Source organism: Gossypium hirsutum, chromosome A11 (assembly GCF_007990345.1).
Source record: "Gossypium hirsutum isolate 1008001.06 chromosome A11, Gossypium_hirsutum_v2.1, whole genome shotgun sequence".
Lineage (NCBI taxonomy): Eukaryota > Viridiplantae > Streptophyta > Magnoliopsida > Malvales > Malvaceae > Gossypium > Gossypium hirsutum.
In genome coordinates, this window is record NC_053434.1 from 31,189,390 (window position 1) to 31,207,891 (window position 18,502).

The following is an 18,502-nucleotide window of genomic DNA, read 5'->3' on the forward strand; positions in this document are numbered from 1 at the left end:
TTTCCACTCAAAGTAAATTTTTCTTTCAGTTATGATTAGGTTATATTTTCTTCAAAAATTTGAAATTTTGTTAAGTATGCTAAACTTCAGTATGAATAAAGTTCGATTATTTCAATAATTATTATGTTAAATGAAATATGACATAAATGTTTTTTTAATAAAGTATGCAAATCATACCATAAAACTTTTAGTTCCTTAAGAAAGTTAGCCATGCATAAAAGTTTAAGTCTCTAGAATTGACTTAGTAGTTTCTTAAGGTGAAATCCTAAGAAGCATGGAATGTTGAAAATGACTTAGGCAACTTTTATTTCGACCGTTTGAGCGTTTCAAGCCAACTTTGATGATTTTTTTCCTTTGAAGCCTAACTTTGAGACTATGTGGCCTAATTTTATTTTGAACCTTTGCAATATTTAGCCATCACTTTTCTCTTAATTATCTTTAAATTGTCCCAAACACTAGACTCGGTACTATTCAGAATGTTCTTTGAAAACAAGTTTGGAGGTGTTGAAAAGAAGTATCAAATGCTCAAAAAATTATAGTACATATGAAAAAATGCTCGTAAAAAAAAAGGAGAAGAGCATATGTACTTGAAAGAAAATAGATGTACAAAAGAGCATGTAGAAACAAAGTAAGTTGGTGTATTGAAGGTAATTATTTCGAAGGTCCAATTCAAGCTGAGCCTAGGGTTTTTAGCCTAAATTTATCTATCTTTTACCTACCCCTAGCCTAGCCACGTTATAACCTTTTTGAAGACCTATTGATTCAAGTTTCTATGCTACCTACATTAGTGGAGAGAAATTGCTATGTTCAACATATGAAGGCATAAATTAAACTTAATATTGCAGCTTAATTTTGAATAAGGGAATAAAATCAAATTGGTAGGTATTTAACATGTCTTTATTAGGAAGCATTTAGTCTATTTTTGCTATCATAATAATAATTGAGATTAATTTGAATGATATGTATACTTAAGTAGTGTAAATATCAAAATTCTTGTTCTTGAGCATAAGTATACTAAATTCATAATTTTGGGAAGAATGTTGTTATGAAGGAAATTTTCAAAGGTGTTCTTGTTCAAAGGTGTTTTCGAGAAATTCTTTTCAATTTGTGCATTTCTTGGGATGGGCAATGAATTAAGTTTTGGGGGTGAGGAAATACGAAAATATACACACTTTTTCATACCCCTTTTTAACTCAAATTCAAGCATTTTCGGTGAAATTCTTGTCGAAAAATATATAATTATTATTAAATAATTAAATTGTATTTAAATTATTAACATTTTGAATTTTTATTAACTTTATAATTAATTTTGATTAATTTTGATTTTTTTCAACAAATTTGCACAAAGGACGAAAACGGCTTGGCAGACACTATTGAAGCACAAAACCGAGAAGCAATTTTGAAGCATGAAGGAAAAATAAATTTTCAGCCTAAGATGGTCCAAATTATGTGTATTAATTCATAATATAATCAATTTTAATTATAATCCAATTTAATTTGGGTTAAATAAATTATTGTTAATTAATTATGGAAAAGGGGCCCAGTTAAGCTAAATAGAGAAAACCGATCCAACCAAGCACTGGGCAGCCCAAAATCGTCCCACATGCTGACCCAATCAGCTTGCTTTGCTGATTATTTGGCTTGCAAAATGGTCCTTGAATACTCCTTAAATTTGCATTCAATCCCCTCCACTATTCATGCATTTCAAGATTTGCCCCTACCTAAAAATAGCATGTTTGAAATCTTCAAACATGCCACATGTGTGGCCGGCCATGGGGGAAGTCTTTGGCTGATGATGTTGTATATTTTTAGCAGCTTTCACAACCTATAAATACACCCCTTGGCTGCTCACTTCAAACATCTCAAATCCATTCATTTCTTCACTTCTCTCTTACTATTCTCTCTTCATTCCCTTCCATTGTTCTTCATTTTCTTCCCCCATTCCTTTGTTGATTTCACCTCTTGAAAAAGATTCATTCAACCACCATTTGGAGCATCATTCAAGTGTTCGTGGAAGCCTCGATTCAACAAGAACAAGCGGAGAAGGAGGAGCGGAGCAAACTAGTTAAGCTTCGGAGAAACATTAGATTTGATTCTTGCTCCCTATCCTTTTAATTCGGTTGTTGTTATGATGAACATATCTATGAATATTTGTAATGTTGATATGTTTAATTTAATTAATATGACTTAAATTTAATTCGTGTTAGGTTGATTGCGTTTTGTCTACTTGAGTTATTAAAATTGTGTTTGTGTTGTTATAGGCCTCAGTAAGATGTTTGATTAAGTAAAACAATGACTAAGTTATTCTTACAATACAATTGTAAGGTAATTAATGAATTAATTATTTAAGCAAATTGAAATTGTAATTAATTGACACGATACCTAATCAATGCATGTTTAATCATCTAAGGTAGCTAAGGGAAAAATTAGCAATGGTATCTAACGATACAATAGCCTTGCGTAACTTGCAAGATTATTGTGATTAAATTGTTTCAAGGTAGAAATACATTGTTACCTCACGTAATCTTTTATGTGCTTATAAGATTTAATTAATTGTTTGAATTGGCATATAGATTTGTACAAGAGATTATTCTAATTTCATAAGTATGTATGTGCATTAACACATTTTCTTATTAAAATTTGTTTAATCAGTTGAATTGACATAGAGATATAATCAAGAGATAAATGGATTTTAGTAGGTGAGTATGTTCATAAGTTAGCAAATTACCAAGTTGCTGTGAATTTATTCGTAACAACATAAACATTAGTTTAATAGTTCTAAGTTAAGAAATGTAATTAATCTAACACAATTATATCATCTTGATTAAAATCATCTTTCGAAGTCGTGCATTGGAACTTTTTTATTATTATTTATTTTACTTAGTTAAAATCTTAATTTTTAATCAACTTCTCAAATCAAAATATTTTTCTTCACCAAAGTGTTTTTAATTGCATTCATAAATAATTCTTTTCATAGTCCCTATGGGTACGACAACTTGACATTTACTTGTCACTTTATTACTTGTTACGATTATGTACACTTGCACATTTTCGTCGTTCCAGTAAGGCAGTCATCTTCTTAGTCATATTGTGCCTTTGGCTATTGAGAAGCCAATTCCTCGTGGCTATTGCATAGAGTGCTACATAAGTTGGTTCTAGGGCTGATGAGTGAAGTTCTAACCCAATTATCCATGTGAGGTGAACTCCATTTGTAATCTAGGTAGCAATAGTTTCTTCAGATTCTCCAAACACCAAATCATTGGTGCAGGGATGGTTTAGCAAGTGTCTAATTTATGCAGGCTCGGACTTGTACCATTTACCTTGCACATACACTTTATGCTACAACTTGCCAGTGGGGTCAACAATACTTTAAACTAGGTTGACATAGAACTCCAGTTGAACTTGCTTGAATAAGGTTTGACAAACTAAGCAGAAACCAATAGATCATTCTTCTCTAGAATTGAATTGATGTCATTATCACAAAAGTATTTCTCATCGATGTTCAGCTCCTCGATATTGTTGTTCTTTGTCAGGAAGGCATATCTTTTGGCACTAGAAGTGATGATGTAGACTCTGTCATAGGTTTGTAGCAACTCTTCTTCATATTGCTTTCTTTCTTTCTCAAAAAGTTTTCGAGGATCTACATCCCTCAAGTTGTTAGTGTAGCCTCTTTGTTTTGGCCATACCACCAAGCATTAGTTTCTTGAAGGGAACATTTTCATCAAAGTTTTCCTCGGATACCATCTTGGGTGAACTAAACCTCTTTCTTTTAGGAATGGAAAAGGCCTTTGCTTTCCCATTTTATTCAACAGTGGCCTTTTCTCTAACTACTGGCCATTGATCTTGTGGTTCTTTATTGAACCCTAGGTGTCTATTGATTTGTGGTAGCAACAATAGTCACATTTTTTTATCATAACTTCTTCCTCATCAACCTCGACTTCAATACCAAACTCAGTCATATTCTCTCTTTGTTTTGCAACAACATCCAATATAGGCTTAGTGATGTTTGTAAAATAGTCCCTAGCCAAAGAAGATGGACTATTGTCAGTTTTACTTTGGGGAGGAGCAGATGTATCAACCAATGGAACAGTAGAGGGATTGGAGTTACCTTGTATTGTAGCCTCAACTAAGGACTCCAATTGAGATGAAGATTGATCATGAATGGGAGGGTTGTTGAGAGCATGACCAATCTTAATAAGAACTCATGCAATAACTCCTTCGGCTAGAAAGAATTATCAAGATTTGTTCTTTCTTGTCCCTCCTAGTCCTTTGTAGCATCGAGAGACTCTTCTTGAACCTTCTCAGATGATTCCTCCACTCTTAGCATGGTATTATTGGGAGAGGATGAAGGTTGTGAAACATCACAGGCCAAATTGTGCCTAAAACTATGCCCATAGTTTGTGGCTATGTTTCTGAACCTTCAGGATCTCAACATTAGGGACCTCAATGACTTCCCCTGAGCCTTGGACTTCTTGATTAGGTGCTCCTTCAGGATGGGGAGAGGTTCCTTCAATGTTAGCCATTAGTGAATTTTGATAGGTTTTTTTTCCTGAACATGACGAGGTAATGAGGGCCGAAGATTGAGAGTAATATTTGAAGTTGAAGGCACGCAATAGATATAGAGTTTTATGTTCTACATTTGTTAGAATTGCAACTATGATTTGTGAGTCTAAAGCTAGTTCTAAATTTGCTGCCAAATATGCAAATGAACTTATTTCAAATTTAAAAGAAACCTTCAAGGAACAAGCTCAATGTGAGACTTCAACATTTATAATGCCCACCGAAAGAGAAAAAATTCAAGAAAGGAAAGTTGACATTGTAAGCATTAAGAGATTAAAGGAAATAAACAAAGCACACACCATAGTACGTAGTCTGAAAATTATCTCAAAAAATCTGCTAAAAAGAAGAGAAGTTTGATATCACAACCTCCGCAATCAACTCAAACTAAATTGTAAGAATTGTTAAATTGCTTACATTGATTATTTATATTTTTTTTTCATATTTCTAACTATTAAATTATTGTGCAACAGGTACAGTCGTTGGTTTTAAATACTTTACTACAAACTGAATGTATTTTATCGAGAATAATATCCATCGGTCTCTACAGGTCAGTGTCCATAAAGCTTATGTATTTTTTGTTTGCTAAGAAATCTTATATCTTACGGTGCTTTCTATCTAATATTCAGGAATCCTATATGAACCATGCTAGCATGTACCTAGACTTGAAGAGAGAGGATCACACAACATCTGGGTTAAATTAACAAATGATTGGTTATTGTTTTGTGAGAAAATTAATTATTCTAAGTACCTTTTGCATCAAACCTGAGTGTTTTTCGTAAATCATAATTAGCTTTTCTTTTCATAATTTCTCTGTTTATGATATTTATTTATACACAAATGTTTCAAGGTTTTTTTGCATACTTAAGATCTTTTGGTTAGTATGAAAATAATTTGAAACTGCCGATCTGACTTTTTTTTTATTATTTTTTCTATATGTTTGGGCTAGAAAGTTTTTACACCAATGTGAAGTAATAAGACTAGTTGTAGTTGCTCTAAAGTACAAAGTATTTAATATCCACCCTTTTTTAAGATTGTAAAATGTTTTTTATTTTATTTTATGTATTATGTGATTGATATGGACTATACTATAATTTTTATATATTAAAATATTTATTAAGTTGTTATATTTAAAATTTTAATAAAAGAAAAAACATAATAAAATATTAGATAAAATAATATATTTTTTAAAAGTAAAAATATGTGGATAAAGTATTTTTTTAATATTATAAAATGTTTAAAACTACTTATAACTTTTCACTAATTTTTAAATAAGAAAATAAAATTATTTTAGTGAACTAAAACTCATGTATTTCTGCACTAACAATAAATAATATCAATATCAATCGAGTTAAAACTCAATCAACTATAGAGTTATGAATCCAATCTGATTCGATAAATAAACATTTAAAAAAAAGTTAATGAGAAAGGAAGAAAAAATATAATCAAACGTAACCATTGAAATGGTAACACAATAGGACAACTCAGATCATAAGATTATTCATAAATTATTACCATATAATAATACAGGCGAATGATTAATATATTTACTATATAAGATTACACAACACCTCAATAAGTTAAACACACATACAAACTTTAATAATTTCAGAAGCATTAAGCAAACATTGGTCATATTGTTCAAAGCTGCTTACCAATCTCTGCTTTTCGGAGTCTCCTTTCCTCGGATAGCAGTTTCGCAAATCTGCACCCTCCAAAACATAAAACTCATTAACTTTGTACGGTAACTATAGTTTTTTGCTGCGGAAGTTTCTCAGAAAATGCCCTTTTTGTTTTAAAGATTTCCGACCTTGATAGAGCTTCTGCATAGGTTCCTTCATTGTCAGCCGGTTCAAAGATCCCAGAGTCCAGATTCATCCTCGAAACAGGATTGTGCAACAGCTTTTCAGCAATCTCTACCAGGTTGCTCATGTTCTTTTTAGTAGCTTTGTCGGTTGATGATTCATCCTCGCTTAATTTGTCATCCTACAAGTGTTCATCAACGAAATACATTGAAACATGATGGATTGAACAAAAGTATGTTTGTGATTGATTAATGAAGGAACTTACCTGGATCCGAAGATAGTTATGCTCGGATTTAATTGCCTTGAAAATCAATGACATGTGAAGGTCAACCATGTCTGCTCCAGCATAAGTGAAAGCATCCACTAACGGAGAGCTTCCTTCACTGTAAAGCCATCCAAGAATTCCCCACTTCTCTGCCGTTTTCGCATCGTATTTCTTTCCCATCTTGGAGGTTCCTGTGCCTAGTGAGATTATCAAATAATTCTCGTAGTTAAGGGCTTGTCCCTGCGAAACTTCATGTTCTTGCTCACTTGGAAAGGCTACCCCTGTTGGCTTCAATGCTAGCAGTGCCTTCACAAAAAACCATATTTTTGTCCTCTAATTTAGAAAACAACAAATTTGATATTAGCTAAGCTAACATTGATTGAATGGTTCCTTACTGGGTTATTTGCAGCTATCCCTCCATCAACCAGGTGAAATTCCCTATCAGTTCCTTCTGAATCTTTTGTATGAAATGCATAAGCTGGAAAATAAGTTGGAGCTGAAGCTGTAGCAATACAAATATCAGATAGCAAAGCATCTTTTGAAGGATCCATCTTTGCCTGCAACAGTATCCCAAAATTATTCATTGCCATTTGCTCAAATTTGATAACAGTTAATATATGTATATATCTCTCTCTCTCTAAATATATAGATTCACCTCAAAGGTTGTGAAAACGGTGGGTTGAAGCAACTTGATGTCGAAGGTTGGTATAACAACGGAGGTTAAAGTCTCATGAAGTCTTCGATCCCCAAGGACCATGCAAATCGTCTTCCTCAGATACTTTCCACTGTATTTAGGTCTCATTAGGGCATCCATTTTCATCGTCATCTTCCTAAACCAACACATCCAATATCCATCACAATGAAAAAAAAAACTGAATTAAATCAAAAGCAAAAACCAAGTTAGAAACCGATTGGTACTTGTAGTTTTTCCGAGAAAATATCTTGGGGCCATGTCTCAGATAAAATGGAACAATATCTTCCCCTTTACAAAGAGGACGCCCATTTTCGTCTGGAGCTGTTAACATGGCTGCAATTAGACCCCCTGTGCTTGTTCCTGCAATCACATCAAAATAATCTGCAATCCGAGCATCTTCTCCATCTAGTTCCTGAAAAAAACAAAAAAACACAAAAGGGGTGTGAAGAGATTGAATCAAAATGCTTGATTTGAATGAATAATCAATAGTCATGTGAGAGTCTACCGTACCTGTAACTTGAGTTCAAGGAAACTCAACATAGTTGCAGGTATAATACCCCTGATTCCTCCACCATCGATGCTTAAAACAGTGATTCTCCGACCATAAGTTGATGGCATGACGTCACTGGTTCCCATGGTATAGAAAAATGATATTTGTCGTGAATGTATTGACAATGGAAGCTTGAGCTTGTGATTAAATAGCTTCTCACCCAATGCTTGCAATCACATGTTTGTAAGTTTGGCAAAGGTAAAATTAGGCAAAATCTGCCTTTTGTACTCGTACAAACGCAACTTCTATAATATCCTTGCAAACCCAATATTAGATTTTTTGTTTATATTATCCAGAAAATTATTTTTTTTAATGTTTTTCGAACTAAATGTATATCTAACATATATTATATTTTATACTTTCTTTAGAGTTTTACATTGGATAAAATATTATATCCAATATTCATCCAAATCCGAAAAATATAAATATTTAGCTTTTATATCTGATTAGCTGTGTGATGAGGTTGAGGTTTTTTTATTTGCTGACTCTTGAAGGTTGCTTGCATCCTTAAAAAACACAAACACACACACAAGTGAAGCTGTCTTTTTCACATTAATTTTCCCTTACATAGGTACCATATCGTTGATATTTTCTCTTTATTTGTCTTTTATTTGTTTCCAGTTTAATTCATGAAATAAAAAAACTGAAACTTGCCGCTGATGACTAATCCCATACCCTCAAATTGTGGTTTGAGTTTAAGACCGAGAATTCCCTTTCATTTCATCTAAATTCAAAAAATGGAAATATATAGTTTGTTGAAAGCACCTTTCTCTTTTGATAATTACTAAAGAAGCATAGTTAAGGGGTCATTTGTAATCTTAAATTTGCCTAAAACCTAGATAATTGAATGGTTGAGAAAAAAGCTTAGCATGCTGAGCATTTAATGTCAACCGAGTATTATTGTTTTCTTCACCAATGATTATTAATGAACATTAGACCAAATCTATGATTTGGTCACATATATCTCATTATTATTATTTAAAAAAAAATGACGAAATGAGTAAACTATCATGTCATTCTTTTTTACAAGTTAAATCAAAACACAGGTCAATGTACTGCAAGTAGTTGACTAAATCCTAAGGATACGAGGGCCAAACAGAAGGAGGTCGATATCTACCGCTTTTTCTATTAAACTATTCACCTCCTTCAAATCTTGAATAAACTCTAGTTTTGACAACTTCCAAGTTTTGTGTTAGGAATATGATGTCCTTGGACTAAGCTTCTAGTCATTGATTTTAAAATTGGATTGGATTAACTGGTTAGATCAGTTAAATCGAAAATCAATTGAGGCACCGATCCAGAATAATGATTCAAATTAGTTAACTTGTGAACCACTTGATCTGGTCAAATCAATCTATCGAATCGGGTGAATCAATTTTTTCTATTTTTTAATTTTTTAACCAGTTAAGCTGGTCAAATTAATTGAACCAATAACTAATGGTCTAACTGGATCGACCACCGATCCTGTTCTAAAAATCTTGCTTCTAGTCATATTTGTTCTCCCGATCAAAATAGTGGTCCATTTCGTCCCCTTATCTTAGAGCCTACACTTACTAAACAAAAGGATTGATCTTTAGACAAAAATCCTTGCTTGGAGTTTTGATGTAGCATAAAATCTTTTGCAATAAAAAATCCTTGTTAGTCTCTTAGTAGTGTCGCACCCCTAAAAGTGTTTTGGTAATGTTTTCTCTCGTAGAAACCTCCATTATAGAATTGTGGTAGCTTATGATGACACTAGAGTACCAGTTGGGTTAGGCTTAGAGACTTCCTAAAGATTACTCCACTTTCGCCTTCAAATTCCCTAGAAAATACAAGTGAACGTTTCTTGCTTCAGTGGTATTCAAGTCTTTCCCCCTGAGCATGTGAAATCCATTCTACAACTGTATAAAACTAAATTCTTGTATTCTTAAATAGATTTGGCCACCAAACTAGATAGGTCTAGCAAATTTACATCTGAAAAAAAATATTTAAAAGATTATGTTGATGATGATTCACTTAACTAACTAAAATCATGACAAAGGCAAGCACACCTATCGAATAATAGTATAGCTGGTGAGTCGAGAATATCGTATCCACAAGGACTAAAAGTACTAGTACTTACTATCTTTCTATTATCTAGCCGGTAAATTGTAGAAGTTTGTTTTAAATCTAAAATTATCTAAACTAATTATTAAGAACTCGATAGAGAATAAAGTAAGAAAATAATCGAATAAACTAATGAGAGAGACAATACTGAGGAAAGAATCCACCTAAACTTCACTTATTATTCTAAATCTGAATTAAACGATTTATTCACTTGCCTTGATCCGCATAAATCCCCAAATTATATTAATATCTCTTTCGAGAGTAAAAATAACTGACTCTAGGTTGATTAATTGAAATCTCTTTCTAATTAAAACCCCTATTGTCGCATTAACTTGATCTATGGACTCCCCTATTAGATTTGACTCTAATCCGGTAGATTTATGTTATCCTATTTCTAGGATTGCATACAACTCAACTCAATTATGCCAAATCTACTCTTAAATAGGGACTTTTGCTCCACTAAAATAAGCAGATCACAAGAAATCAAGTATTTATCATGTAATTCAGAAATTAAATAACAAGATTCATTATAAGTTTCATCTTTCCTAGGTATCTAGGGAATTTAGTTCATATTTTGGAAGGAAAACATCTCAAAATTAGGAAAACAACAAAACATAAAGAAACCCAAAAACTTCTAGAGAAGTTGACTAGAGATCTTCAATCTTGAAGGAGATCCTGCTTCTGAGTTGATTCCGACAGCGTTCTTCGAGTAATTTCTTCGTTCTTCTCTGTGTGCTCCCTTAGATCCTCTTCTAGTGTGTATTTATAGACTTTAGAATGCTCAGAAACCTTGAAAATTGGCTTCTTTTCTGCGTGTTTGGGAAACAGGGAGCGATATTAACAAGGTTTGGCACATAGGCATGTGGCCAGCCCGTGTGGCTTACACGGACGTGTGCTCATCTTGTGTGGGAATGGCCAGGCTATGTGGATCCTAAAAGTAGCTTGTTTTTTCTGATTTTGGCTCGTTTTCTGCTCCTTTTGCTCCCCTATGCTCTCCTATATAACAGCCCAATTTTGGGTCTAGTTAGAATAGTGGTTTTGGTACCACAAATCTGATATAGTAAAGTTTATTTTTATTATATTTTTATGTTCTACTATTTTATGGAATTTTTTGTGAAAATTTTGTTCGAAAATCTTGACGTTTGGGCACTCAATTTAGTCAAAAGGACTAAATTGTAAAAAGTGAAAAAGTTGAGTTCTACATGCTAGAGGTGTCCAATTGTTATAAAATTTAAATTTGAGGTCATTATATGGTAATTAGACTGTTGGTTAAGTTGGTGGACAAAAATGGACATGGTTAAGCATGTTTCCAAAGTTTTTCATTAATGGCATTTTGGTTATTTAGTTATTAAAATGAATTAAAAACAAAATTAAAAGCCAATTTTTGTCCATCTTCAACCCCTTGGCCGAAACATGCATGGAGAAACCATGGCTAGGGTTTTTCAAGCTTCCAAGCTCGATTGTAAGTCTGTTCTAGCCCCCTTTTTTATGATTTTTACGTTTTTAAAATCCTCGTAACAATATCTATCTATTTCTACCACTAATTTGAGATATGGTTAAAGTCTAGAGTTTTGAAACATGATGAATATGTGTATATTTTGATGTTTAATGGTATAAAATGCATGTTTATGGTTAGATAAACGACTTTTACTAAGTGATTTTCGATGAAAATGCCTAAAAGGACTAATTTGTAAAAGTTATAAAATATTTCATAAAAGTGTGTTTTAATGGAAATTTTGGGCTGTTATAGTTATGAAATGGTTCGGCTAGGCTTAAAGTACAAATAAATTGAATGAAAATCATTTTACGAGCCTAGGGACAAAAGTATAAATATGACAAAGTTTAGGGGTAAAAATATAATTTTTGCCAAATATGATTTTTGGGCTAATTTGATTAGTATAATGATTAATTAAGTTAAATGTGATGTTTTAGATTAAGAAAAACAAGGTTCGGATCTAGATCTGGGAAAAATAAGTAATTGACGAATAAGTCCTTTTTACCGATTTTGCTTTCGAGGTAAGTTTGTATGTAAATAATGCATCGTTTTTACTTATGTTATCACATTTTATTATGTTTCATGAAATGTGGTTGAATATTGAATGAAATTGACAAGTATCAAAAAGTGAGAAATTTCCCGGTTGAACTTTAGGAACAAAATAGGATACAAGTGACATGTCATTAGTGCCTCAAGTGTGTTACTATGTGAAGGCCACTTTGAGAAGAGATAGCTTGGTCACAAGTGTGGTACTATGTGAAGGTCACTTTATGAAGAAAGATAGTTTTGGTCACAAGTGCGGTACTATGTGAAGGCCACTTTGTGAATAAGGTAGCTTTGACTACAAGGGTGGTACTATGTGCAGGCCACCGGGAATCCGTTATTATTCCGATGTGTTCAATGGGAAATGACTAGGTGTAATTGAATATGACTATATGATGAATAAGTACAGGTATGTGTGTGTAAAATTATGAGCAATGTGTTCAATATGTGATCGAACTTTGGTAAGATTGATATGGAGTAAGTGTTACAATGAAAGTTATTACAAAGAAAACATGAAAGAGTGAAATTTAGTAATAAAATAGTTTTGGACAGCAACAGTTGGGGACTTTTAAAAATCACCAAAAATGGTGGAAATAGAATCAAAGGTTTAATAAGATATGAAATTAAATATTATTGAGTCTATTTTCATATAAAAGAAACAATGCAAGCAAAAGAATTTCATATTATGAGATATTTGAATTTTTGTGAGACAGAGTCAGAATAATTTTGGAATTCCCTATTCTGATTGGGAAAATAATTAAAAATTGTACAAAAATAATTATAGGTTATAATTTATATTATTAAAATCCTTAATGAGTTTATTTTTAAAAGAAATAAACAGGAACATCATTAAAATTCTGTATGAGAAGATAATTAATTTTTAGTAAAGAGGGTCGGAACTATCGGACAGCAAAACAGGGGTGATTTTAAAGAATAAACTGTACTATTGGCTAAACCAAAAATTATAAAAATTTTACGGTAAGAATATATGCAAGCCTAGTTTCTATAACAATTATTAGATCTTAATTTGGAGTTTCATAGCTCCAGATATAAATGATTTAGTGACTATGACTCGAATGGACAGCTTGCTATGAACATAAGTAAATAGTGGAATTATGTGCAATTATGATTGTATTACCTTGAGAACATATTGTGAGAATTGGTGAAAACATGTTAATAAATTGCTTATTATTTTCATATGAGCTTACTAAGCTAGTAGCTTACCCCTTCCCTTTTCCTCAATTTATAGGGTCACTAAGCGAGCTTGGGTTGGAGATCGTCGGAGATTCTATCACACTATCAAGCTATCATTTGGGTATAAGTGAATGTAGGTATTTTAAGTCTATGGCATGTATAGGTACTTAGTCATTTGGTGTATGAGTCATTATGATTTGGCTAAATGTATTAGCTTGTGATGACTAAAGGTTGGATGTAAATCGTAGCCATGCAAATTGGCTTATATTGGCTAAATGGTTGTAAGCCCATATAAGTATGTATGTGTATATGTCAATGTTTGGCGATGAGGTTTATATTTTCTTGATATATGATTGTTACGAGTTTATTCATATGTTAATGCCCTTTGAGTGCAAACTTAGCATGGAATGATTTGGCAAGGCCTAATGTTATAATGCATGATAGTTGATGGTATGAAAATGATACGATATTGCTTGATTGTAGTTGTTTTTGAAGGCATTTATATGCCATGATTTGTGCCATGTGATGTTGTGTGAATGTGTGTAAGTAAGGGTGACAAAATGGCTTGGAAAATAACCTTGTATTTGTCTACACGGTCATCCCCATGGGCGTGTGATCCGGCTGTGTGTCCCTGCACCTTAATTTAGGCAAAACAAAATGTCTAGAATTAAGCACGCGGGCAGAAACACGGGCGTATGTCTTAGCCGTGTGTGCTACACGACCTAGCACACGGGCGTGTGACTTGGCCTTGTGACCTAAATTTGATGATGATGTCATAAACATAATGCACCCTAAGATGGACACGGCCTGAAGCACGGGCGTGTGGACCTGTTTCGTGATGAAAATTTTCAAAGTCTCCCGAGAGTTTCTAAAGTTTTTGGTTTAGTCCCAAACCGTTACTAATGTATATTTTAGGCCTCGTAGGCTCGTTTAAAGGACGATATGAATGTTTATGAAAAGTTTTAAATTTGAGTGGAAATTCGTGTATTAGTTTTGTATGAATGTTTGTGTTTAAGTCAGGTAATGCCTCGTACCCTGTTCCAGCGTCGAATACAGGTAAGGGGTGTTACATCCTAAGTATGGAAACATGAAATTAAAGGATTAAGAGCATCAAATTCACTAAATTATATAATAAATCATCCAAAAGCGCATCAAGAATTGGATAAAATATGTTAGTTTTATGGCTTATCAAAAATCCCCATACTTAAGCATTTGCTTGTCCTCAAGCAAAATCCTTAACTCACAATTAAAAACTAAACTTTCTCAATTCGTAATTTTCATCAATAATGTTTTATTACAATTCAAAAATAATCACACATTGATAATTCAACTAAAAGAGCACTAAAGATTCAAACAATACAAGTCACACATTTTTAAAGCATGAAAACATAAGTATTTCCCCTTATCTAAGTAATTACCTTTAATTCAAAACCGACAAGAATTGACATCCTTACTAAAGATTCGCTCAATCACTCAAAGTGTTTAAGGTGAAAAAAAAGTTAAGCACTCAAAAGTCAAACATGAAAAGTTATTACCATAGGCTTGCATAAAAATCAAATCTCAACCACTATAAAATGAGATGATACACAAATCAAAAGGTCTTTAAAAGGTTGTAATAGGCTTAGTTAAGGGGGTGGAGAAAGGCTGAAAAAAAGCATTAGAATCGAGATCGAATTGATAATTTACCTAGCTAGAAAAATAAACCAATGCTGAATTACATCAATTGAAACTTATTCAATAAAACATGTGCTTATTCTCAAAATATGAATATAACTATTCAAACTCAATTGACATAAACTATGTAATAATCAATAAATATAAATGTAAATGAATATAAGTATAAATATTTTTTTTATCCATTCATTCATCTTTTTTTTTTGAGAATAAAGATAATAAGAGATAATTTAACAACTGAACAAAAGAACATAGTTAGGCAATTAACCAAGTCAAATCTCGACAAAAACGCAGTCAATAAAATAGGAAAAATTCTCAAGGAATCCAAAAGAATGAGTTATGGGTTAATATAAAGGGCAAATTAAGAAACGGTTTATTAGGCTCAAAGGGGTTCACTAAGGGTTAATTATGAAGGTAGGCTTTTTAGGATAAGTGGGTGAAAACCTAGGTGCTTTTATCATTTCAGTATATCAAATCAGAGGTGTGGTCTCGACATGTATAATCGAAGCAAGTTCTAGAATAACCAATAAGTAATGACACACTCATAACCAATAATAAAATGAGCAAGAAAACTGGATGCTCTAAATGCTCAAAATCTCGAAAGCTAAAGCTAGTATGAATAGCTTGGACTCTTCCCTCCCGATTGCTTCTTCTGCCGTCAACTCAGGTAGCTCAAGCAGAAGCAGAATCCACCTTCAAAAAGTTATGGTTTTTTTTATATCAATCTTGCAAATTTCAAACTTCAAGGTAATACCTCAATTCAGGAAAATAACCTAACAAATTTTTTTATTCTAAAAATAAAATTATCATACTTGATTCTCTCATGTCTTATAGTTTAAACAATCAATGCACAATTACCTATGAATTTAATCTAAAACACATCAATGATAATCACAAATCGATAAGAATTCATTCTAATAGTAATATGAGAAAATTACTTAAACACAAGGCATAATTTAGGGATTTTCAAATAATCATATAAATAACCTCCCCACACTTAAGATGTACATTGTCTTCAATGTACAAAAATAAATAATCATAGTAGAAACAAAGCATCATAAGAGAAGGAGAGAATTGAAACTGCCCTGAACATTGGATGAAATTCCCAGAATAGTGAAAAGCGGAATTATAGATAAATGTAGTGTAGGGCATGATTCTGAGCAACTGATAAGAAAAAAAAAACACAATGCTGAAGAAGATTAAAGGGTTACTCGATTAGAAACAACCATAATAAATAAGATATAGTTCAAAATATAAAAGCGAAAAAGAGTAGGAAAATACAAATGAACAGAAAAATAAAAATAAAAACTGATAATAAAAATAAAATAAAATAAAATGGACTTAATGGTCCTCATCATCAGACGTATTAGCATCGTGAGTCGTCGATGCTGAGCAATATGGAAATGCTAAAAATCTGTTGCAATGTCGTATCAATACTGTCGAACCTCTGAACGCAGTACTGACAGAAACTCGTGAACTCCCCAGTGGATACTTCTTGGAAGCTAGCAGCAGGAGGAACAGGTTGGTGACTTGAAGGTGGAGGCTGTGGTGGGTCCTCGTGATAGGGGGAACATCATTAGTGAAGTCCTCAGGTTCATTCTAAGTGTCAAAATGAAACAATCGATACTGAGAAGGATCCACTCTATGACACCGCTCGATCATTGTCATGTATATCATGCTCGAGATGCTCTGTGGGGACATTTGGTTGACAGGTGTGAGTGTCGAAGACTGCTCCAGTAGGTCAAGGAGACTGAAGTGTCGAGCGAGGTGAGTCACGTAAGGGCCTAAGCAGATAGGGCCCTTCTTGTTACGATTAGTCTGATGGCGGAAGGCTAGAGCGATGAAGTATGCCAAATTAAATATATGCCCATGTGCCATGCTCTATAAAAAGTAAGTGTCGTGAGTGCTAACGACTCCAATGCTCTCTCTCCGACCTGTCAAAGTGTGAGCTAAAAGGGCATGAATGTACCGTAAGGCCAGAGAGAGAAGTCGCCTTCGAGCGACTCGCATCATGTGGTGTCTGACTCCCTATAAGCTCAGTCCAACAATGTGATGGTGAGTGGTGGATATGCCTATAAAGTCGAAGGAAGTCCTCGGCACTCATAAATTCCTTTGTGTATAGTTCCATAGCAGCATCGAACTCTGGGACACTCATCTGTCGCACCAAGCCACCAAGGCGAAAAGTGATGGTGTTTGGCTCGTCATGAACTTATTGTACCAGAAACGTTGAGAAAAACTCCAATGTCAGCTCTATGTAGGTGGGCTCGATAATGGCAAAGAATCTATCCCACGGAGCTGTGGCGATAATGGCATGCACGTCATCAGCGAGTTAGACCTGCTCCAACGCAGCCCAATCAATGCAACGACTTGAACCAAGTTGTCATGCTCGAAGGAGCTGATATAAATCCTCCTAGGGGCCCATTGAGAATCGAAGAAATGAGTGGAAGACGTCAGTGGATGTGCTCAAGGAGGAGGTCACTCCGCGACCCTTCCGCTTTTTCGAAGTGGGAACAGTGACCTTACTCTTTTCGCGTGTGTTCGTCATCATGTAGCTGTAAGAAAATTGAACAATCAAGTATTAAAAAACAACTAGATGAACCGATCATAAGCGAGGCAAACCAATAATATAACAATTTAAAGAAAACGATAGTGAGTAGACCGTAAAAAATTCAAATCCAAAAATAATACTAAACAGTAGTGCAAAAAGAAATCCTAAATAACAATTATCACAAATTTTGCTAGATGAAAAATAATATTCATGAATAAGATAAGAAAAGTAGTAGTATCAAGAAACTACAATGTAATGAAATGACAAATAAACCTAAACAAAAGGTGAAAATCAATGCAGAATAGATCAAGAACTAATAATAATAGGAAAATAAAATATAAAAATAAAAATAGCATAAATGATAAACAAGTAAAGAATAATAAATAAATAACAATAACTAAAATAACAAATTAATAAAATAATAATAATAACAAAATAAAGTAAAATGGGTAACCGGTGGAGTATTGACGGTGGTTGACGATGGCTGGAATGAGGGCTGCGACAGAGGGTCGGGAATGGTAATGGCCGAGTGGTGGGGGGTCGTCTTGGAGGTTTGTGAGCGCAAGAAGGGAAGAAGAGGGTAAGGGGAAAATGAAGGGAAAGAGAGAAAGAAAAGAGAGGGAAGGAAAAGGGACTAGGGTTTAAATGGGGGACACGGTCGTGTGAGGCCCGTGTTGGGCTATACGGCCGTGTCACACGCCTGTGTGGTCTCCTATTCAGCCCGTGTGCTTTTTAACATTACACGCCCAGTCTTCATATGGCCTTGGACACGACCGTGTGGAACGTTCTTCACTTCTCCCACACCCGTGCGGCTTCCTTTTTAGCTCCTGTCAATTAAAAATGAAAGCCCAATCTTCACATAGCCTCGAACACGTTCGTGTGTCCAGGCCGTGTGGTTCACACTGATATGGCCATGACCCGAGACCCTCCTAGAGTTGGCGTAGAACCTTGGGAATTGCCATTAGGGTTTATCGAGAGTTCATGGAAAAGTAAGCCAAGCAACCCTCACAACCTGATTCGAGCTAATCTAGCTTATACCTAGCTCATTGAGCTCATTTCAAGACGTTTTAGTTTATGGATAGCTTGTTAGAA

General features: G+C 33.8%; 1 protein-coding gene across 1 annotated transcript; it reads right to left on the reverse strand.

Moving 5' to 3' along the window:
* Positions 1-3,169: 3,169 nt before the first annotated feature.
* On the reverse strand, positions 3,170-8,087 carry LOC107952607 (patatin-like protein 5). The gene is made up of 9 exons (XM_016887811.2): positions 7,832-8,087; positions 7,546-7,733; positions 7,283-7,457; positions 7,023-7,184; positions 6,628-6,933; positions 6,368-6,543; positions 6,213-6,262; positions 4,109-4,549; positions 3,170-4,020 (listed from the first exon to the last, which is right to left on the reverse strand). The coding sequence occupies exons 1-8, from the start codon at positions 7,955-7,957 to the stop codon at positions 4,386-4,388; spliced, it is 1,347 nt and encodes a 448-aa protein (XP_016743300.2). The 5' UTR covers positions 7,958-8,087; the 3' UTR covers positions 3,170-4,020; positions 4,109-4,385.
* Between the last annotated feature and the right edge of the window lie 10,415 nt (positions 8,088-18,502).

Coding starts and splice junctions, on each gene's coding strand:
- LOC107952607 (XM_016887811.2), bottom strand. CDS start 7,957: ATGGGAACCAGTGACGTCATGCCATCAACTTATGGTCGGAGAATCACT. Junction 7,185..7,282: donor CCGTTTTCACAACCTTTGAG/GTGAATCTATAT, acceptor ATACTGTTGCAG/GCAAAGATGGATCCTTCAAA. Junction 6,934..7,022: donor GGATAGCTGCAAATAACCCA/GTAAGGAACCAT, acceptor TTTTTTGTGAAG/GCACTGCTAGCATTGAAGCC.